This window comes from Trichosurus vulpecula, chromosome 8 (genome assembly GCF_011100635.1).
Source record: "Trichosurus vulpecula isolate mTriVul1 chromosome 8, mTriVul1.pri, whole genome shotgun sequence".
In the NCBI taxonomy this organism is placed as follows: domain Eukaryota; kingdom Metazoa; phylum Chordata; class Mammalia; order Diprotodontia; family Phalangeridae; genus Trichosurus; species Trichosurus vulpecula.
This window is the reverse complement of record NC_050580.1, coordinates 76962204-76983669: the sequence shown is the minus strand read 5'-3', so window position 1 is coordinate 76983669 and position 21466 is coordinate 76962204. Positions and strand designations below refer to the sequence as shown.

Here is a 21466-nt window from a genome sequence, read left to right as displayed (position 1 = left end):
TCTCCAACGTGTGATGTGGGCAGCAGCATTGGGCCTGGGATGGTGGCTGTCTGCCTGACCTGCTTTCTCTGGCACTCTTTGAAACTGGGTCCTGCCGGGAGCCGGGGGTAACCTCCCTGCCTGGATCTGGCCTGCCGTAGTCATCAATCAGCACACACTCCTCCGCTAGATGCACGCTTTTCCACAGACCATTAGCTACATGTGTGAGTATAATGTTGTTACTGTTTGGGAGCTGTTTGCTGAAGCCAACAGGAAATCGGTCCTTCCCTTGTTTACCCAGCCTGCCATACCAAAATATAATGTCCCTTCTGCTTAATAAAAGCTGGGGGAGTTGAGAAGAGAAGGTACAGTACAGGGAACGAGGGAACACAACCACGCCATTTTACATTCATGGAGTACACCCCAGAACATGACCCCTTTTGCTCCCAGAGAAGAGAGACAACTCTAAGTGGAAGGAGAGAACAGCTGAAGTGGGTGGGGTATCGATATGGTTATAAATTTGTCCTGTCCCCTCGACTCTCAGCTACAGGAACAAAAGAATACCTTCCCAATAATAAAAACTAATAACCCTTGGGATTTATCTTTTCATTTGTTTTCTTGTGTCCCACCACTCTTGGCACTGAGCCTAGGGCATACTGTTTGAGGGAGGCAAGAAGCAGAAGCTGGCTGACCACTTGTATGGGGGATAGAAGAGGGGATTCATTTATCAGACACAGGGTTGGACTAGATGACCTCCAAAGCTAAGTATGATTCCGAGGTTTGTGGTAGCCTAGGAATTTGCCTGGTTGGAGAGATGGTGTGAGGACTGGCACTCTACTGACCACAGTGCCCCAGGGTGTGTTCCCAGAGTGGTTGGATTTCATGCCACCTGCATGTGGGCTTTTTGATAGCCCATAAGAGTCACGTTGCCCAGTTCAAATTTCCATCTGGCACTTTGTCTCCCCTTTCCCTCAACTACCTCTCTTTCCCCAAGATTTGTTAACAGATAGATACTCATTACATTGCAAAACGTATTTATTCATTATGAAGTTCACTCTAGAGACCTTGTTCAGACCTGGAATTAAACTAGACCAGAGGCCAATCCTGAGACAGAGTGACCCTGAGGCAAGTGTATTGATGACAGACATCATTCTTTGGTGCAAAGACCCTTGGCATGCCCTAGAGCCCAGATTTTACTGTCCTCTGTGTTTTTTCAGGCCATTGTTCTGTGTGACCTATATATACATCCTCACAGACAGCAGGCACTAGTGGTAACCTGAGACCTAAGTTGCCAGGGAAATGGGACCCATAGACACGTAGCTAAGTGTGGGTGAGGATCCAAAAAGAAGACTGGGCAGTGGTGCAGGGAAGAGAGCGGATGGAAAGCTGTGGATGGTGCAAAGCGTGGGACCAAATCCACTGATTTCTATGACCATGTTGACTTATACGTCACTGTTGACTTTTACTCAAGCTGTGTTGCTTGAACTGCTAACAAAGAACAGTTTATTCCATTAGACTTCTGTTGGCTTCTCCCCAGTGCCACTGCAAAATAGACAAAGCACCGTAGAGTAGGGGCTCCTGGCCATCCCACGAAGGTAAGAGTCTGTGGAGCTGCGGGCACAGCCGGTGGCACAGAGTCCAGGGAAAGGTGGCTCTGAGAAAGACTCAGGGCTTGGCATCCTCAGGCTCCATGTGACAAAGGTCCAAGCCTAATGCCATCTTTAGGGAGCTGTGCACATCCTGGTTTGGCATTTTCTCCTTCCAAGGCTCCCTGAGCATATTCTTGTTGCTTCTGGGCACTGTCCTCTCCTCAGGAGGCTGAAGCTCCACGAGGGCTCTGGCTCCAGTAAGCTGAGGTATCTGGTGTTCGGGCAGCAGGTGGACGGTTATGGCCAGGACCTCAGATGAGGTTGTTCACTAGTCGCTGCTGCTGTTCCAAGGCTGCTTCTGTGTTGGCTCCATAGGCATCACCTATCATGTGGGACAGTCAGAATGAAGGGGCAGATCAGTTTCTATCACAGCTCCTTCCTCACTGCCTCGTTGCAAATACACACATATTCTACTCAGTGTTTACCCACCAGTCAGCCCTGTGTCCTGGCCCCCTCTCCCACTACCACCCCAGACAAGTAGGTAGTTTCTATGCAATCAGAATGAATAGACTGAGGCTTTGCTGTGAATTAATAGAGGCCTCTTTAACATCCTCAGTGGTCATGGAAACTACTTTGAGAGAAACATGGTTTCTCTTCCCCTTTCACTTCATGTAAATGGAGTGACACCCCAGTATTCTGGAGCATGATGCTGTGTGGAGGGTAGGTTAACTCTCCATTCCCAGCCCCAGCCTCTATCACTACCGCCATTATCATCCCTAGCTTGTATTGCCTGAAGGGTACCCTTGGGCTTCCAACCAGACCCTGGATCATCTTCCAAAACACCAGCCTTCTCGATGTTCAAGTCCAATTGAAATTAGGCTAAATTCAAAAGGGAAATCGGGGAAGGTCTCACCACTGGATGACCTTTTTGTTACCCACCACCCTTCACTTCTGCTCTAACTCCCCCCTTCTCAGTCTTCTTGCTCAGGATCCTGTAGCCACAGCTTGAGATGAGAGCGCAACACTGAGAACCATTTCTACTACTGCTGCCAAGCATTGCCATTGTCCATGTGGCAGCCAGGGCAGGGAGAGGCCAAGGGTGGGTGTGGATGGGAGAAAGTGCCAAGAAAAAAAAAGTCTAGGAAAAGGGGGAAAAAACTTGTTTTCCTCTTTGTCTGTAGCTGGGAGTGATTGAAAAGGTTGAGGGTGGTTGTGGGGCAGACAGTTAAGAGGCTATTTAGGTTTTGGGAGCTGTAAGGGTCATGTAGGAAAGTAGGTTCTGGACATCTATGTGCAAGACTTTGCTAGGGAACACATCCTCCCCTCAATTGAATGCCCCTTACACACAGTGAATAGTCATAACCAGATGTGACTCCACAAGGTCAGCAAGTCCAACCTGACTGGATTCTCCTATCTGCCCTCAGCCCATTACCTGTGTGACAGCCATGCAGCCAGACTCGATGCCCATCGTACTTGCATCGGCACCGCATCATGTTATTGGAGAAATCTGACTCAGCCACCTCAAATTTGGGATTTACAACCACCTGAAGGAGAAGTAGGGACAAAGAAAAGCATGGAGAATCTGTAAACAGTAAAGTGTGGGTATCTTGCCTGTTTGAGTGAAAAGAGGGAGGAGGAGTCGAGGGAATTGCAGCCCCCAAAGTGGAGTAGGCACATCTGACAAATAACACTCTCTATGTGCTGGTAGAGAGGACATTCCAGAAACACCACAGTAAACAACCTCCAAGGGCAATATTATAAAGCATGGTTAAGTCACAATCTCCCTAAGCTTTAGTTTGCCCTGAATAAAAAATATGGTCGATCATCCTTGACTTACCTACCTCACAGGGTCATTGGGAAGTGTTAGGGCTTTGTTTTTGGGGGTTTTTTTTAAATAGTCCATGACCCCAGTAAGGTAGACAATAGCAGTACTCTCAGGACCCCAGGAGGAAGAAGGTAGATTTGTGAATTATGGTGGACCTGATCCCTGGAATGGACCATTACCTGGAAGATATAGTCCCCAGGACGCACATCTGTAATGTCCACCCACTGGCAGTCAATATCATGACGATAGGTGTCCCAGCAGCCCACAGTTACCCCCTGCTCTCCAAAGTTGGCACAGGCATAACGCTTCTGTAGTCCTAAAGGGAGGCAATGGTAGCTTTGGAGGTGGGGGGAAACGTGTTTGGGAAATCGTGGACAACAGAATATCCTCCCCCTCCCTGCCTATTCCCAGGGCCCCAGGCAGCAGGAGGACTTCCTTCAGTTGACTGCTAGCTTTCTTTAGCCCTTACTGGAAGGGTCTTTGAGGGCTTGGAATAGCAGGGAATTTAACAGCATAGGGAGAATGGGATGGGGATGGGGAAGAACCTGAGATAGTGGTCTAGTCTGAGGATGGAGGGCCTGGTTACTTTTCCTGGGTACCCCGTACCTGTAGGACAGTTGGTGTCCTCTAGACAAAAGCTAGCCTTGTGTCCTTCAGCAACCTTGGAGCCATTGAGAGTAAGAAGGTCATAGTGGGTGAAGACTTCAATGCTGTGGTAGTGCCTACAAAAGAAACAAAGCCTGTCACTTCCCGGCATCAGGACAGGGTCTATTCTGGGGGGGTCAGCTCTATTACTACCCCGAGGAGGGCTGTATGTAACAGCAGAGCGATGCCCAGAGCTGCCACCTGGATGCAAGGCCAGTGTCTGGCCCAGGGCCTACTTTCCAATAGCATATTCCCTGCCCTCTGCCAGGCAGCACAGCAAGGCTGTCCCTAAGCCTGAAAGGGCAGCTCGGCAGGGCAGGGCATGATAGGGGCTGGAAGCCTTGGTACCACAAGGCCTGGGGACCTGTGTGGGAGCCAAGATGCCTTTAAGGGGAGCTCTTTCTTCCATGTCAGGCTGGGACCAAATTGCTAGTGTGCTGTCCAAACTGGCAGTAATGACAGCTCTGTTGGGAATGTTGGGAATGGTGCTTATTATCCTGGGTAGGACCAGGTCCCAAAAATGCCTCCTCCCCACCGTGCCCGGTGCAGCTCTTTTCCCTAAGGGAAGGTGTTTTGCTGTCTTTATCACTGGCATTGTCTCTGCCTCTGGTTAAATCTCTGTCACATGCCTGAGGCACCACAGATTTTCAACCTTCCCCCTCTGATTTCTGGGGTCTCCACTTTTCCCCAGCCATTGAATGACCAGGAATTTGTAACTAGGTTCTCCGAGGGCCAGCATCCTGGATGAAGTACTTGAGATGCCAAGGGGCCAGGACAGTACGAGAAGAGTGAGCCCCTGAAAGGACCCTCCAGGAGAAGGTACCAAATCCATAGTTGCCACAGGGCCTAACCCTCTGTGCCTCTGTGACCAGGAGAGCTGTGGAGTTTGGAGCCAGGACCCTGAAAACCATAGTTAAGAATTCTGGTACCTGGGGCAAATTCATTTTGGGGTACAGGAAAGATGCCAGACACCAGAGGCCTGGGGGGAGATAGGGGCATCAGGCTTCTTTCTCTGAGTAGGAGAAAGGTCACAAACATCCTCTATGAAAAGGGTGGCATGGGTCCCCAACTGGGTCCACCCTGAAAGTCTGATCTGCCTGCATGGTGCCAATTCAAACGATGTGAACCCCTCTCCCAACTCTCAAGAGAATTCAGGCAATGTAATGGTGGCATTGCGGGAGCGGGGTCCCAGGAGGGGTGGGAGCCCAGAGGGCCAGGGGAGCCATGTCATTGGGCAGGGTCAGTCATTAAGTGCCGGACTGCTATTGAAGGAGGTACACCCTCTCCTCCAAATGCTTCAATGTGTTGGGACAAAGCCCTTCTCACATGGCCAAGATTTTAACTCTGACTCAACGTGGGAGCAGCAAGGAAAGAAGAAAGACAGTGCAGGGTCTATGCCCATCCTGGCATGCTCTTCAATTCCTACCTTGGAGAAGGGGCCATCTAATCTGTAACCATCCACCCCTAGAGAAAGCCTTTCTGATGGGGTCAGTGAAAGGTCCTAGCTGCCTGGCGCCGTGGGGTAGCAGAGAGCACTGAAGCCCCACGTCAGGCTGAAGCATCTGCTGATTAGGAGAGGCATCCAGGCTTTCCCAAGCCAAGGCTAACATGGGTGCCCACCTATGGCACTGGTGCCAGATCCAGCTATGGCGCCCAGTCTTAGGTCGGAAGTCTGCCCGGCCAAGGTTGTGGATTTGGGAAGAAAATCGAAGCAGGCGGCGGTGCCCATAGGGCCACTCCATGTGGTCAGCTGACTTGGAGAGACAGTTTTCCTCATGGGCACAGTACAGCAGACTCAGTGGGCGGTCCTCTAGGTAGGCTGTCTCTTGTACCAATTGTGCATTCATCACCAGGTCTGGGGCACCTGGGGTCAACAGAGGGCCAAAGGCTGATGGCATCCCCCAACCTCCCCTCCAAAAAAATAAAGACGGTCCCTCCTGTTCTACCAAACTGGGGCCAGGGACAGGCTTTCACCCGAATAGCACTTCACACAGGTATCAAGCAGTTCTTTAGCGTGTACATTCTCGGGTAAGGCTCACAACAAGGCAGAGAGACTTTATGAGGCCCGTTTTCAGATGAGGAGCCAAGGTTCAGAAATGGAAAGTGACTTTTCCCCAAGATCACATGGCTGCTGAGTGAAGAGGTCTCCTCATTTATTATTCATGGTTTCATCAATGAACAGACCTCCCCTCCCCTACGGACCTGGCTCTTTGAATGAGATACAGAGACTCCAGAGTTGGCCAAGCGCTAAGGCTCCCTTTGCTCCCCTCCCCCATGCTAGGAGTTCCAGCCTCAGGCAGGGACAGTATCTGGAGCTGAGAACAACCCCCACGGCTCTTACAGCCCAGGAACCATGTCCCTCACTGTCTGTCCAAGGCCCTCATGCCCCAGCTGTTACTCACTATCTGTACAGGTGACTCCTGCTGAGAAGCGGCCAACGCCGTGGGAGCAGTGTACGGGCCCATGCCGCTGACATTGCTGTAGAGCCAGCTCTGTGCCCGAGCAGCGAACCCCACTCATCACCACCTTGCCAGCCCCTGGAGTGCCCTGCCAGTACCAAGTGTCCTGAGAAAACAGCCAATGACATATCAGTCAGCACAGATCACCTTACTGCAGGAACAGACTTCAGGGGGGCCTGGCTCCAAGAGCCCAGGGACTTTACCAAGGGGCAGTACCACCCAGGGACTCCCATGAGACAGACCAGAAAGGGATCACTGGGGAGGCCATCAGGGACCTACCTGGATGGCATGGCTGGCGAAGCCCATACCAAGCTGCCTACAGGCCACCATGGCTTCACTGAGTCCCCAGAGGTCACTACACACAGCTCCCCATCGAAGGGCCCCATTCATCTCCACTAGGACCTCCACCACGCCCTCCTCTGGACTGCGCCCCCCAGCCAATCGGATCTGCAACAACCAAAGCCGTGCAAATATCATCTCCACCTAATATGGCAGTAACGTCCATTAGGGAGTATTATTTAAGGATTGCTCCAAGGTCCCAACTGCCCCTAAAATCACTTGCTGTCTCGATGCCTCCTCTCCTAGAGGACCAGAAATTCCCACCATTAGACAACATTCCCCTAAGGTTAAGATTTTTTTTTAAAAGGCGAGAGTGTGGTCTCTATTAAAAATAAAATACCTGGTACCTGGGAGTACTTCCCTTTCCCTACTAGTGAAAATTAGTTGATAGCTGAAGGTATCTAAGATCTCGCCCTTAAGAGATTAGGTAGAGGATGTGGTTTTCAGTGGGAGGCAGAATGCCCTGAGGACAGCAGAGGAGACAAAGAGGAGTCTTGGTCCTAGAGAGGGTGCCCCAGGGAACCCTGAGCCAGGGAATGTAGTCCCAGGGCCCCTCATCGAGGGCAGGATGCAGAGGTGGTCAGGACCTGAGCCGGCCTCAGCCATGGAAGCACCAAAGACAAGCTGCCTGCCAGCCAGTGTGGGCCAGGGACGGCATCTCCCTGTGGAAGCTCTCTGCTCCCAGCCCTGGCTCACCTGTTTCTGGAAGTCCATGTTGGGGATATTGCATCTGACGGCGGCATCGTTCTCATGCCGACAGCCGCTCTGAGCTGCATCATGAGCGGGGCAATCACTGAGGACCCTTTCATACCCACTGCACTGCACTTCTCTCAGGTGGATGGGTCCCAGCCCTGAGCAAGAGGAGGGGATGGTAGAGTTCAGTCTCTGTAGGCCCACCCCCTTGAAATGTCACCCACTCGGGCCTCAGTTTCCCTCTCATTCCATGCCCACATTTATCACTTTTTGGACCCTGCAGGATGAGCTCTCCAAGATTACATTACCTCAGTTGGAGTGTCAGACCCTGTCTGGAGGCTCCTCACTCACCTTGTCCCAGCTGAGCCCCAAAGAGGGCCTCCCTGGCAGAGCCGTAGCCTAGCTGGCGACACAGGACACTGGCTGAGATCAAGTTCCACTTGTGGTCACAGACGGTGCCCCACTGGCCATTCATCAACACTTCTACCCGGCCCTCACCCACCTGGGCCCCAGCCCGGAGCCGCACCTGGGCCTCCTGGAGGGAGAGACCTGAGATGAGCAGGCAGCTTGGAAGTAAGGACTTGTGGAGGTAGGGCAAAGCGATTGGGGCCAGGCAGTGAGGAGAGCTCGGGTCAGGTCCGGGCCCTGCCACAAATTCGGTGGGTGACCTTGGCAAGCCACCAAACGGATTTTTTTGTTTGTTTTTAATCAATATAATGAGGCTATTGATGACCAGCAAGGTCCCTCCCAGATCTGAATCTTCTGTGATTCCAGTCCTTTCACGTGCCAGAGGTTGATAAAGCATCCTTTGAAGCAGCCTAGTACCATAGAAAGAGCATCAGACTTGGAGTCAGGAGAGACTTGTGAGCAAATAAATCCCAGCTGGGACATGTACAATCTGTGTAATGGCACCACTCTCCAGTCTCACCTTCCTCATCTGTAAAATGGGGTTACTTACATTGTGAATACTTACACTTTCTGCTTCTCAGGGTGGATGTGAGCAAAATATTTTGTGAATTTTAAAGCACTTTGATAATATGAGCTGAGCAACTTTACACCCTTTGCCTTAAATCAGCTCTCCCTGGGAGCTTTTCATTTCTGACCAACTGCTGGGGCTTCCAATGGACCCTTCCAGGGCTGCTTGTCATCATTAAGAATAGCCTTCCTTCTCCCCTCCCTCTAAAAGCCCTTACCTCCTTGCGGCGGGGCTTTCCCTTGGGGTGGCGGAAGCGTGGTCCTGCCACACAGCTGACCACGGCATGCATGCCTGTGGGGCAGGCTGGCCGCAACTTGCCCTTTGGTGGGGACACCTGCATTTGGCATTTAGCCATGTGGGGCTCAGTCCCCAGGCAGTTCACCCTGTGGATCCAAAAGGAATTCTTCTTGGTCAGGTTCCTCAGCCTACAAAACAAGGGAGGAGGAGAGCATGAGCTGGCTGAAGAGAAGAAAGGAGAAAGAGAGAGAAGGAGAGAGAAAGAGAGAGAGAGGGAGGGAGAGAGGGAGGAAGAGAAGAGAAAGCGGGGAGGAGAGGGGGAGGGAGAGAAAGAGAGAGGAGAGAGAGGGAGAGAGAGAGAGAGAGAGAGAGAGAGAGAGAGAGAGAAAGAAAGGGAGAGAGAGGAAGAGAGAGAGGGAGGGAGCACATAAAGGGAGGTGACAAGAAGAGGAATGAGCAAGAAGAAAGAGAAAGGGAAAAAGCTGACCCTTCCACCCTCCTCCTTACTCTTCACCTGGATTTGGGGTCCTTCATCTTCATATTCCAGAGTTTCCTGCGGTTGAAGAAAACTAGAAGTGAGTGATTAGAATGTGGCTGCATGGACCCTTCCCTTCAGCCCTTTTTCACTTGCTCTGGGCACAAGCTTTGGGGTTCAATGGACAGAGCTGGATGATCTGGATTCAAATCCTGGTTCGCTCTACTTCTTACCTTTGTGTCCTTGGGTGAATCACTTAACCATCCTGGCCCTCAGTTTCTTTATCTATGAAAAGAGGGCCTGGGCTCCCTCTGAGAGCCTTTCAAACTCTAAAGCGATGACACCCTGACTGTTCCAACGAGCCCCTGAATCCATTCCTTATCTCCACTGCCTCCTTTCATTTCCTCTGGATCCAGGGGAAAAGAGACGGAAAGGAGTAATCACCCATCAAGGTGAAGGTCACTGGTTCCAGGGAGCAGCAGCCTAGGCTATAATCAGGGGCTTCCAGGGTGGTGACTGAGTCAGCATTGGCCCAGACGTGCAATTAGTAGAATTTAGGCCAAGCAAGGACCTATGTCCTGGCAGCAGTCAAAGCAGGAATCACATGATCCCCTCGTGGCCCCTTGTCACCCTTCATTTGGATTATATTGGTCTGTGGGGCAGGGGGGTAGCACGTGAGGCTGGAACTTGGGGCCAGGCCACATGGTGCAGTCCGGGAGAGAGGAGGTACTCGGGTGGGGGGGGAGAGGATTCCCAATTCTGTGGAAAATTAAGGTTTGACCCTTTCTGGAGCAGGGCCCCCACCCAGGCCACTTGGGATTGTAATCTTGGCTAGCTTTGAGTCACCTGACATCGAGCCAAAAACACCAATTAGACCGCACTTTAAATAGATTTGACACAGTCCAGATTTTTACTTAGGAATTTAAACATGAACGTTCTCATCAAATTCTTTTAATGTTGCAGTTTTTCAGTTTCACAATTAAATACTTTTGTCTTGCAGATGGATTTTTTCCTCCTTTCTTTTCTGGTCGATTCTATTTCTACACTCTTTACCCGAACAGTCCCGTGTTAAGCTGGTAGCTGTACATTGGAGAAGCCCACAGTGGCCCCGGGTGACTAGAGTCTGGCTTCCTTCCTACTACATGGAATCCCTGAACCCAGAGCATCCAGCCTAGGCACACACTTAACCTCAGGCCCCACAACCCTGACCCTCGAGGTTCTCCTAGCCTTTCTGGCACTCAGGATCTCCCTACCTGTAGAAATGGGTGTTGACTGGCACCTCACTGGGGAAGCCCAGCATCCCGCAGACCACTCTGCTGTTGTTCATGGTCCAGCCCTCGTCACACACCTGCCGCCAGTGACCATCGTATCTCACCTCCACAGCACCCTCCAAGATGGGACTCTGCCGTTTTGCACTGGCCAGCACGGGCTTGATCCGTACCTCCTCCAGCCGCTGTCCCTGCCCAGACACACAGGATCATATAGACATTGCGAGTATAGGAAACCTGAAGAGAATACTCCACAGAATCCTCTTTCCCTTCCATACTGCCTATTGGGGAACCACCAGGAATGAGCTCCTGGGGCTAGGAAGCTAGGAGCCAACCTCCACTGCCTCTAGCCTGGTCCCTAGACCTTCCATCTACTTTCTGGGATCCCCTCTGGCCCTGGAGCCATCTTGGCCCCAGGCAAGACCACTGTGGAGAGTTTTGCCCTTCATGCCCCATCTTCCCCCATCAGGTGGGCTGAGGGTGGCTGCCCTCAGGCTGGCAGCTATCCCATGTACAGAGTCCTGCCCTGCCTGCCCTTGGTTGTTTGGCTGTAGCTGTTTTTAGCTCTGGGATGTTTGTGATGGGAAGAGGCAGCAATTGTGGCTAGCTGTGTGGGTGAAAGAGCCCCGGCTTGGACTCCTTCGTCTCCCTCCCAATTGGTAAGCTGCTTCCGCAATTCCCAGCAGGCCCAATCTCTCTCTTCTCCAAGTCTGCTCAGCCTCAAGAGACAAGATGCTCACTGGCCTTGGGTCTGGGCTTCTGCCTTCATCAAAGAAACAGGCCTGGGGAATTCATTCTAAGCCCACTTACTCATTCTTTCATTCTCTACTCTCTGGGCTCCCATCATCAATTCAATATATTCAGTTAGCATCTGTTCTGAACGAGGCAGTGTCCTACCCTCTAGGGATACCAAGACCAAATATATATACATATACATACACATGCGTGTGTATATTCCCTGCCCTCAAGGAGCTTTCTGTCTCCTGATGTACAGTAAGGAGACCTCTCCGCCCACAACACCAAGGTCTGTGTGTCTCCTCTGTCCGGAGCCAGATGGGAGTTCATTTTCCAGGTCTGTGTGGAAGCTCTCCTCTCACCTGTGGCCCCAGGGTCTGGGATGGCCTCTCTGAGCGGTGGCCAGGCAAGCGCTGGGGGTGGCACACGACCCCGACGTCTTCAGAGTGGCTACAGTCACTGATACCCCAGCCGTTGAACCTGCACTCTGCCAGGGAGTTCTCCGTGCCCACACAACGCACATTATCCATCCAGATGTGGCCTGTCGGGGAAGAAGGCATGAGCAACGGCTGCTTAGGGCTAGGAGTAGATGAGGTCAGAGGCCACTGACCCCCCTTTCTTTCTTAACTTTGAAAAGATCCCTAAACTTGGTGATTTTCTCTGAATCAATCAATCCACAAACATTCGTTAAGCAAGTACTGTATGATAGGTACTGTGCCAGCAGTAGGGAGTGTGGAATGTATGGGAAAATGGGATGGTGTTTGCCCCTTCTATGTAGTGAAAATCAGCACTTTGCTTACAAAGCAGTTTACCAGCATCTCATTTGGCCTTTACAACAACCCTGTGACACAAATGCTATTATGAATCCCATTTATAGATAAGGAAACTGAGACTGAAAAAAGGTCGTGAGTCTTGCCCCTGGATTACAAGGCTAATAAAAATATCGGGCAAGATTCAAACTCAGATCTTTCTGACTCCAACGCCAACACTTTATCCATTATGACACCCTAAGAGAGCTGTCTCTTTTTCTTGGCCAGGGGCCTCCTCGAAGACCCCCCTGGCACCTGAAGCTGAGCAACCCCAGTAAAGAAACTAACAGAAAGAAGGGGAAGGGGGTGTCAAGGGAAGTTAAGGTTAGAAGGGACCCTGGAGGTGATCTCTCTCTCCTCTCCTGCATCCTACCCATCAGGGGCTCTGGCATGAGCTCAGCTCCTGAACCCTGTGGCCTGGCAGCCTGGTCACTCACCTTCGCCTTGACCATACTTGGCACTGTGTGCCCATGTCAGAGCAGACTCAAAGCCAAGCTGGCGGCAGGCCACGTTGGCCTCCGGGAGGCTGAAGTCATCATCACACACGGTGCCCCACTGACCCTCGTGCAGCACCTCCAGGCGACCCTCTTCAGGCTGGCTCCCAGCACCCACTAGCCGAAGCTTAAGGGATCCCAATGACTGTTGGCAACTTGGTGGGGCCTGGCATAGCCACAGCAGGATCAGAAAGCAAGTGGGAGGTAGGGCCCACATCAGGGTAACTTCAGAAGCAGCAGGGGCTCAGGAATCTGGGAAATAAACAAGATAATGATGAGTAAAGACCCCAAATCCACTTGGGCAGTAGAGGCTTTGCCCTGTCTGGGGATCGCAAAGCCTTGCCCCACTTATACAAGGTGGTAAGGAAGTACCTGGCATACAGTAAGTGCCTAATAAGTGACTGCTGACTGACTAACCCTAAGGCAAGAGACTGAGCAATACAGCATCTCTGCTGTTGGTCAATATTTATGGAGCAGTGGTGGTCAGTGCTGGGCCCCATCCTCAGAAAACTGTCTAGGACCTTTGGCCTCTGTTGAAACTATTTAGGAGCTGGGATAGGAACGAAGCATCCTGTGCCCCTCGGTGGTCTTGTCAGTGTCTGGCTAGCCTGTCAGTTCCCTTCAAGCTAGTCAGCAAGGCACAACCATCTAATGTCATCTCTGGCTGGCCGCTTATCACCAGCTCTGCCAGCCCCCAGTGACTTTGCGGGGAAGCCAGAGAGAAGAATGCTTCCTCCACCCCGGATTTGGATGTGCCCTAGAACAATTGCTAGGGTCTCATCAGGGCTCCTTCACTGACAGGTCCACCCAAGGCTCTGGAGGCACTTCCTGGCTCCTGGGGCCCTGCAGGGACCAGGAGGCCAAACTAGCTTGTACCATCTGCTTTGTTTGATTGACCCTCCACAGAGGTGAAGTAGAAGGCCACGAGTGTGGTATAAACGGGGGAGGTAGACAGAAGGGAATCCGCCCTTGAATCTCTCTCCCCCAACCCTGGCCCACCTGCCATGCTCAGGATTAGACAATGTCCACAGAAGGCCCCTGCCATGCTGAAAACACACACTGTGGTCCTCTCAGATGGGGTGGGTATAGGAGGAAGTTACCCCCCTCCTCGGCTCCTCCCGGCCCCAGACACACACCGGTAATTTCATTGTTAAAGGGAACTCCCGGTCAGGAAACTCCCTCTACCAGCTCTGAAGCTGGCGGTCTTAGAGAATGGCCCGGGGCACTGAGAGGTTGAGTAATTTGTCCAGGGTCACACAGCTGGTATGTGCTAGACTAGACTTGAGCCCTAATGCTCCCCTGGCCTTTTACACTATAAAAGAGTGGCTGACATTTCCTAGCCGTAGTATATATATATCATTAACAGTAACAACAACAGAGAGTTACAAGCTGACAAAGGCAGTTGGCATACATTATCTCATTTGAGCCCCCGATCTCCCCTGAGAGACAGTATCTTTGCCCTCATCTTACACATGAAGAAACTGAAGCTGGGAAGGGTAGAGAGAGTTGCCAGTTTAAGGGTCAGGGCTGGGACTGGGTCCCAGGTGCTCTGACTCCAGCTTCAGTGATGCCCCTCCTACACCAAGATGCTTCCATTACAGATTTAGAGAGGAGTAGTTTATTGGGTTGTCTAACAGTAACCCTGAACGCAGAGAGCGGGGGATGGGGCGGTTTGATTTGGCGGAGTCAGATATAGCCAAAAGGAGAGCAGCTGGAGGGAGGGAGGGAGTGGGGCAGAATGAGGACTTCGGGGTTTGCGGGGGGGGGGGGGGATGGGGGATTATCTGGGTGCAAGTGGAGAAGCATCATTTGGGAACAATGACTGTCCGGGCTCCTGGGGTTCTGCCCTAGGCTCAGAACTCCAATTAAGGCAAAACTCCCTTTCAGCAAACACTGCCTTGAGCAGCGTGGAGCTAGATGACTTCAGCTCGTAGAAACAGTCTGGGCTAGAAGAGCCTTCGGGGATCTTCTGTTCTAATCCCTTCATTTTAGAGAGGGTTCTAGAGTCAAGCTTCCTGCACTCTTTCTTTGAAGCTGCTCATCCAACCCTTCCTCTCTGCCTTCACTGCTGCCATCTTGGTCCAGGTTCTCACCTGGCATCTGCTGGGATAGTAAACCATCCGAGAGTCAAGAGATCCAGCCTCCTGGCCCAGCTTTGCCAACAAGCTACATGACTTCTCCTCCATTCCTTATACTACTATCAGCTTGCTAGATGGCAGCAGGAGGAAGTTCACTGAATGCAGAGGCAAAGGTCCTGAGTTAGAATCCTGACTCTTCTTCTTACTATCTGGGGGAGACTTTGAGCAAGTCATTCACCAATCAGGTGAAACAGTGAAACAAAACAAACGGACTCAACGGTCCCTCCGTGCTATGGATCCATGATACTGGGATCTTCCTAAAACTCTGCTTTCCTCATTCCCCCTCTCCCGTGCTCCCCATTGCCTCCTAAGTCAGGAATAGGTAGCCCACACTTTTGGGTGCCTCTGATTTCTCCAAACTACACGATTGACTACAATAAAACAAACAAAACCACAAATTGTTGTTTCTGAAGTCAACATTTCAGTCATTGGGGCATACCTGGCATAGGGTGATGCCTGTGGGTCACTCCTAGCCCTCTCACCAAAAATAAAGAAATAATCACTCAGTGTGTGAGTCTCCCCGTGTGGTCAGAGAGGCTTGGAATGGTTAGTGGACAAAGAGAAATAACACCTTGGTCAGTTAGTCACCAGTTTGGGTCTGGCCCAGAAGGAGAGGCGGATCTTCAGGTGGGTGGGTCTTCAGTGTGGTTTGTGGTCAACAACACCTCAACGTGCACCCAATATGAAGGACCTGGAAGGAAAGAGACAATGTGTGATAGAACATTATTGATAGGTAATACAGGGATAAGAGAAGGCGCAACGGTGGGTAGTAGTCAAGAGACCCAAGAGGTCCCCACTCTGCCACTTGATATCTGTGTGACAAGCCTCAGTGTCTCCATCTATAAAATGAAAGATGAGACTTGATATCTACTGGATTAGGATACCTTCTTTTTTTCCTTTTTTTGGAGGGGGAAGGCAGGGCAATTGGGGTTAAGTGACTTGCCCAAGGTCACTAGTGTATCAAATGTCTGAGGCTGTATTTGAACTCAGGTCCTCCTGACTCCAGGGCCAGTGATCTACTCACTGCACCACCTAGCTGCCCCAATTAGGATACCTTCTAACACTATGACTACGATCCTATGGTTTTAGGGACTCTATCATCCCATTTATCTCTAATACTGTGATTCTAAGGGGGAAAGAAGAGGCTTCATCAGAGAAACCAAAGTCAGGTAACAGCTCCAGGATGACTTTCCCTCACTTTCCTCACTACATGGGAGAAGTTCATCGAGCCACTGACCAGCCTGGTTCCTGCTCTGAGTCCCTCTGGTCCTAGGCACAAAGATCATTAATTTAGAGCTAGAAGAGACGAATCCAACAGTGTCAAAATCAAATAGAAATGGATCCTCATGGGCCACACATTGAGTTAGAAACCCACAAATTAGCAGCACCTATGTTGCACTGTATTTTTATTTATTTTGCTAAACACTTCCCAACTACATTTTAATCTGGCTCTGGTGCTCAGGAGTTTTGCCTCATTTTGGCAGCTCTGATGTAGTCCAGCCCTATGTTTTGAGAAGGGAGTTACCCAAGTAGTAAGTAGCACAGGCGGGAAGGAGAACCCAAATCTCCTGACGTCCAGCCTATGGTTGTACCTTCTCTTGTCTCTGATCTCCTGAATTACTAATGATGTGTTAACCACATTCTCTCTCTATGTGTCTCTATTTCTGTCTGTCTCTGTCTCTCTGTCTCCCTATGTGTGTCTTTCTCTGTCTCTCTGTCTGTGTCTCTCTGTCTCTCTCTGTCCCCATCTGTCTCTCTCTGTCTCTGTCTCTATCTGTGTCTCTCTATCTGTGTGTTTTTTCCTCTGTCTCCGTCTCTGTGTGTCTTTCTCTGTCTCTCTCTTCCCTCGGTCTCTGTCTTTGCATTTCTGTCTCTGTCTCTGTCTGTCTCTCTGTCTCTCTCTCTCTGTCGCTGTCTGTCTCTGTCTCTCTCTCTCTGTCTCTCTGTCTCTCTCTCTCTCTCTCTCTCTCTCACTTCCCCATGTTGGTGGCCATGGCATGAGAATGCCTACCACAAACTATACCAAAGACCTGCTCAACCACAGGCACACCTCTACCTCTGGGTCAGACCCAAGTTGGTGACTAACTGGTGGTCAAGGTATTCTTTCCTTGCGTATACTAAGCATTTCCAAGTCAGGATTCAAACCCAGGTCTTTGAATTCCAAGGCTAGGCAGTCCTCCTTCTCTCGCTCCATGCAGCTCTATTTCTACTCTGTGTGGGCTGATGGGGTGGGATGGGGGGTGATCACAGAGATAGTTGGAAATAGGAAAGAGAGATGGTTAGTGAAAAGGGATAGGGCAGGAGAAGAAACAGAAAGGTGTCAGGAAAGCAAGACTCTTACCATAAGAGAAAGTGAGCTTGAATGCCAAGTTTCATTCACTAAAGAGAGGCAGCAAATACAGGCCATGCAGAAGCGGGGCTGTGGGTAACAGGGTATTAGACAGGAAAAGTGAGAGGGACATGTGAAGAACAGGTCTAGGGGAGAAGAATGAATGAAATTCCACCAGGTTATGCGCTGATTTATGACCCTGGCATAACTGTGTGAGAGCCCTGGGGTGAGTGCCAGCTCTGACCTAAGCCAGGAGACAGTTCCCAGGCTGATTCCAGCCCAGGGTAGAATGAGGCACCTGCTCCATGGTCCTTGCCAAACAAGACTGGCACCTGGCCTGACCTGGCTGAGCAAGGAACTGCTAGGTATGGGGGAATCCCAGAGCCTGCTAGGAGGGCCAGTGGGTGAGTATTGGGAGCAGAAGGGGGCAGTTTGGACCTGAGGGACTCTAATCTCAGGTCACTTATGCCACCTTTTCCCCAGAGCCTCCTCAGTCCTGGGCTCACATGCAGGTGGCAGCTTTGAGTGGTTCCCCTTAGTCCAAGCCTCCTGCAGCATAAGGGATGGAGGGAAGTCAAGCCGCCCATTTAGAATAGGCTATAGAAGGTCAGGAAAGCCAGGGACTTTTGAGATCTTTGAGTCCAACTCCATTTTATGGATTTAAATCCCCACCCCACCCCACCCCTACCAGGATCAGAAAGGTAAGATATCTTACTTATAAGTGGCAAAAATGGGACAAGAATCCAGGACTTCTGATGTCTATACCAGTTCTCTTTCTACTACACCATTCTATCTCCTAAACTGACCTTCAATCTATTTCAGGCTAATGGGCTGAAGTATCTATCTTTCCAGGTTCACAAAAAGTGGAATTTAAGCCACATACACACACACACACACACACACACTCTCCTCTCCAACTCCCCTCCCATCTCTCTGTCTCTCCCTGTCTGCCTGTCTGTCTGTCTCTTTCTCTCTCTCTGTCTCTCTCACTCACCCCATCTCTCTGTCTCTCCCTGTCTATCTGTCTCTCCCCCTCTGTCTCTCTGTTTCTGTTCCTTTGTCCTTGTATGTCTCTCCCCTCTGTCTCTCTGTCTCTCTCTGTGTCTCTGTCTCCCTCTAACTCCAGTCTGCTTTTGCCATGGACACTTCTGCCAACCTCCAAAGGCTGTCAACCTTCTTTGCCCAAAAACCACCAAAAAAGTTACTCCTAAAGAAAGGATGTGCTCATGCCCACATGCAAACTAGTTCAGTCATTTTACCAACCAGTAACAGGCTTCTAAGCAATTAGCAAACAGCTGAGGACCAATCCAGTGGTACAATCCAACTTACTGGAAAATAACCATCCCCCCCCTTTTTTTTTTCATTTTCCAGAGCTTTATCGTTTTCAAAGTACACACATCTCTAACAATCCTGCCCCAACTCGAGCGTAGGCAAAGCAAGAGTTCTTATTCTCCTTTTACATTATGAGAAAACGAGGCTGGTCGAGGGGTGGGGGTGGGGGGTTAGGCAAAGGGGTGACCAAGATCGCTCATCAGTCAGAGGTGCAGCTGGGGTTGGAATCCACATGTCTGGATTCCTGGGTTAGTGTTCTTTCCAATGCAACATGTTCTGTTTAGACATAGCCCAAAGTTGTTTAAAAAAAATCATCCAAACCTCAGAGTCAGACAGGCTGACACAGGGACAGAGAGCTGGGAGAGATAGAAATACCCAAAGATGGAGGGGGGGAAAGGGGAAAGACTCCAGTAGAGAACCAGGAGATCAGGAATACTGACTCAACAATCAGTTGGTGCCACTCACCACTTGGAGCATAGAATGTGTCAAGGTAGCCCGGGGCTGCTTGCTGCTGCTGCTCCTGCTGCCACCACCTCCTGGATTGCTTCCTGTCAGGTAAGTCTTGGAGCTGTCCGGGCCCTTATATCCTGGCTCCCTTTTCCCTACCCCCCTCCCTCTACTCCCACTTCCAGTCTAGTCCCTGAAGCCTAACGAATCCATGAGGAGGGGATGGGGAGGAGCTTCCAGGGGCCAGATGCCCAGCAGGCGGGAACCAGCTCAGCCCAGCCCAGCCCAGCTCAGCCTCCTGGGCACAAACCTGAAATAACCAGGGCCTGGCTCCAAGCTCTACAACCTGTACCCCACAACCAGGACTACCTCACTGGGCGGGGAGGGGTGGGGCACAGTGAGCTGAGTTCTGAGGCTTTGAAAGGGAGAGTTTGATCGTGAAGCCTGAGGCCAGAGGAGAGAAAGGGAAACCTCAGCCCCGAAGGGCTGGGGAGGTGCTTCCTCAGCTGAGCCAAGGGCTGGTCCCAGTCAGCTCCCCCAGAGACTAGGCAGGCTCACCCTCTTCCCTGTGCCCAGGCTCCTGGTGACACATGCGTGTCGTTCTTCTCCCCCTGAGGTATTTTTTTACGCGGCTTGAGGTCTTGGCAGTCACAGGCAGCCCAGCACACGGCTTTATGGAGGCTATTTTCACTGGCTATTTTCTATTTTCACCGAGGACCAAAGGAAAGGAAACACGCATAAACAGAAGCATGAGAAATCGAGGTCAGATAGAGGGAAGCATTTCCTGGCAGCGGAGTTTGTCAAATATTGGAATAGATTACTTAGGGAGGTTGTGAAATCCTGCTGGAGTTTGAAAGGGGCTCTAAAAAAGAGATTTGTGTGACATGGTTTAGCTGTGGTCCTGTCCCAAAGGTGGGAAGTATAGACTCAGTCCTCATCAGTAACAGAAAACATTTGTTGAGCCCATGTGACATTTATACCCTCCTTCCTAGCCCCCCCCCCAGGTCCTTTCTTTCTCACCCCATGGGGAAACAGAGGTTCTTCCCTAGGTCAAGGAGAATCAGGGAGGATTTATATCCTTATCTTCCTGAATTTTATCACTATGTGACTTTGAGAGACGCATATTCCCTCAAAGTGTTCCCATCTATAAAACGGGAAACAATTCACCCCAGCCAGTCTGCCTCCTTCCCGAGCCCCAGAACAGGACCTCTCTCCACCGAGGCTAGCCTCTCAAGTCGTCGACTTTGATCTCGGGCTTCGGAATCCTCTCCCCCTCTCCCAGCCCCCTCATCCACATCTATAGCCTTTCTGTCCTGTCTGTAACCCTGCCCCACCCCAGTTGGAAGCGAAATATTCCTCTAGCATGTCCTGAAATGAGTCAACAGGAAAGAATGCTTCCAAACCTGGGTCAGCTGCTGTTTGGGGCGGCTCCTGGGGCCCTCTCCCTGGGACACTGAGGCAGCTGTGGGCCCAAATGCCAGGTATGTTCTTCCTGCCTCCCCTCATCCCCAGCCACCTCTAATGCGGAGCCAGGAACAACACTGGGCGACTTGGAAACACTGAAGCCACCAGCTGCCAATCATACTTTGTGTTGCCAAGTCCTAAAAATACCCCTCGAGAGGGCCTGGAGGGTGGGGGTTCTCTTGAGCTGGAGGATGGGGGATGTAGTCTGGAGTTTCTGGGAACACCAGGAACAGGAGAAGAGGTGATCTCCAAGCCACTCAGAGAGCCCTTGATATGGGGCTCAGTGAGTAATTATTGTGGGCTTTGGAGCAAGGGAACGTGGAGTGGTTTCCCTTGCCTATTCAATAGAATTGAAACTCCTGGTTCTAGCATTTAAGGCCTTCTATGGTCTGCTTCAAATCTTCCTCTCTGGGCTTCTCTCACATGATTCTCCTCCGTGTGCTCAAAGCTTCAAGTAAACTAAACCGCTTGTATCCTTTGCTCTGGGAACAGCAGCCAAATCAGCACGTGACAATAGAAAGCCCTCTGAGAATTGTCCCACTTCTGACACGCACTGGCCACGTGTTTCTGGGCAAATCTCTTCACCTGCCAATGCTTTAGGCCAGGGGTGACAAACTCAGAAACAGGGGCCACTAAACCAGACATAAAGATCCTTGCATGCCCCAGGGAAAACTTGGAAAACCATAATTTTTTAAAATTGCATATTTAATTTTTTCCAATTACATCTAAAAACAATTTTAACATTCATTCTCAAAATTTAGTTCCAAGGAAAACCACATATTAACATTATCTATCATCATTTTGTTTATTTTGTTAAATATTTCCCAATTCCATTTTAACCTGGTTTAGTAGCAGTAGGGGATGTTGCCGGCTGGGGGGCATCTTTGACACCTCAATTCTAAGGCAATTCTCTAAGCCAATAATTGAAGAAGAGGTGCCAGCCTGCACGGTAGAAGGAATTTCTTCTTCTGGGAACTTCCTGTATCAATGAGATACCACTTCTAGTCCTTATCTCTAGGGCTCCTCTCACCATTGCTGTAACTTCCCAAACAAAAATACCTTTCCCTGACCCGGAGCGCCTTATATGTCTTGTCTCCCCTAACTAGAACATACGCTTCTCTTACTTTTGCATTTATAACCCCAGCAGCATGTAATAAGTGCTTTTGATTCATTTGGCATACATGCTTTCTTGCCTCTGTGTCTTGACTTACAACATTCCCTCAGTCGGGAGTA

At 50.7% G+C, this 21466-nt stretch overlaps 1 protein-coding gene across 2 annotated transcripts; it reads right to left on the bottom strand.

Annotated features, from left to right (window-relative positions):
* Positions 1–1020: 1020 nt before the first annotated feature.
* LOXL4 (lysyl oxidase like 4) lies at positions 1021–18901 on the bottom strand. Of its 2 annotated transcripts, XM_036769553.1 has the most exons (16): positions 18788–18901; positions 15233–15352; positions 12467–12775; positions 11583–11761; positions 10471–10676; positions 9257–9295; positions 8723–8930; positions 7881–8064; positions 7533–7687; positions 6777–6944; positions 6441–6603; positions 5659–5902; positions 4000–4115; positions 3573–3709; positions 3001–3112; positions 1021–1950 (listed from the first exon to the last, which is right to left on the bottom strand). In XM_036769553.1, the coding sequence occupies exons 3-16, from the start codon at positions 12738–12740 to the stop codon at positions 1880–1882; spliced, it is 2256 nt and encodes a 751-aa protein (XP_036625448.1). In that variant the 5' UTR covers positions 12741–12775; positions 15233–15352; positions 18788–18901; the 3' UTR covers positions 1021–1879. The 2 variants fall into 2 exon arrangements, with proteins under 2 accessions (XP_036625448.1, XP_036625449.1); XM_036769554.1 differs by lacking the exons at positions 10471–10676; positions 11583–11761; positions 12467–12775; positions 15233–15352; positions 18788–18901 and adding an exon at positions 9451–9668 and having other exon boundaries at positions 1863–1950.
* Between the last annotated feature and the right edge of the window lie 2565 nt (positions 18902–21466).

Excerpts from the sequence above, each read along its gene's own strand:
- LOXL4 (XM_036769553.1), bottom strand. The coding sequence starts at position 12,740 with ATGTGGGCCCTACCTCCCACTTGCTTTCTGATCCTGCTGTGGCTATGC. Across the intron at positions 10,677-11,582 it reads CCCAGACCCTGGGGCCACAG|GGACAGCGGCTGGAGGAGGT; the intron begins GTGAGAGGAGAG and ends GTGTCTGGGCAG. Across the intron at positions 4,116-5,658 it reads ATCTGGCACCAGTGCCATAG|GCACTACCACAGCATTGAAG; the intron begins GTGGGCACCCAT and ends TTTCTTTTGTAG.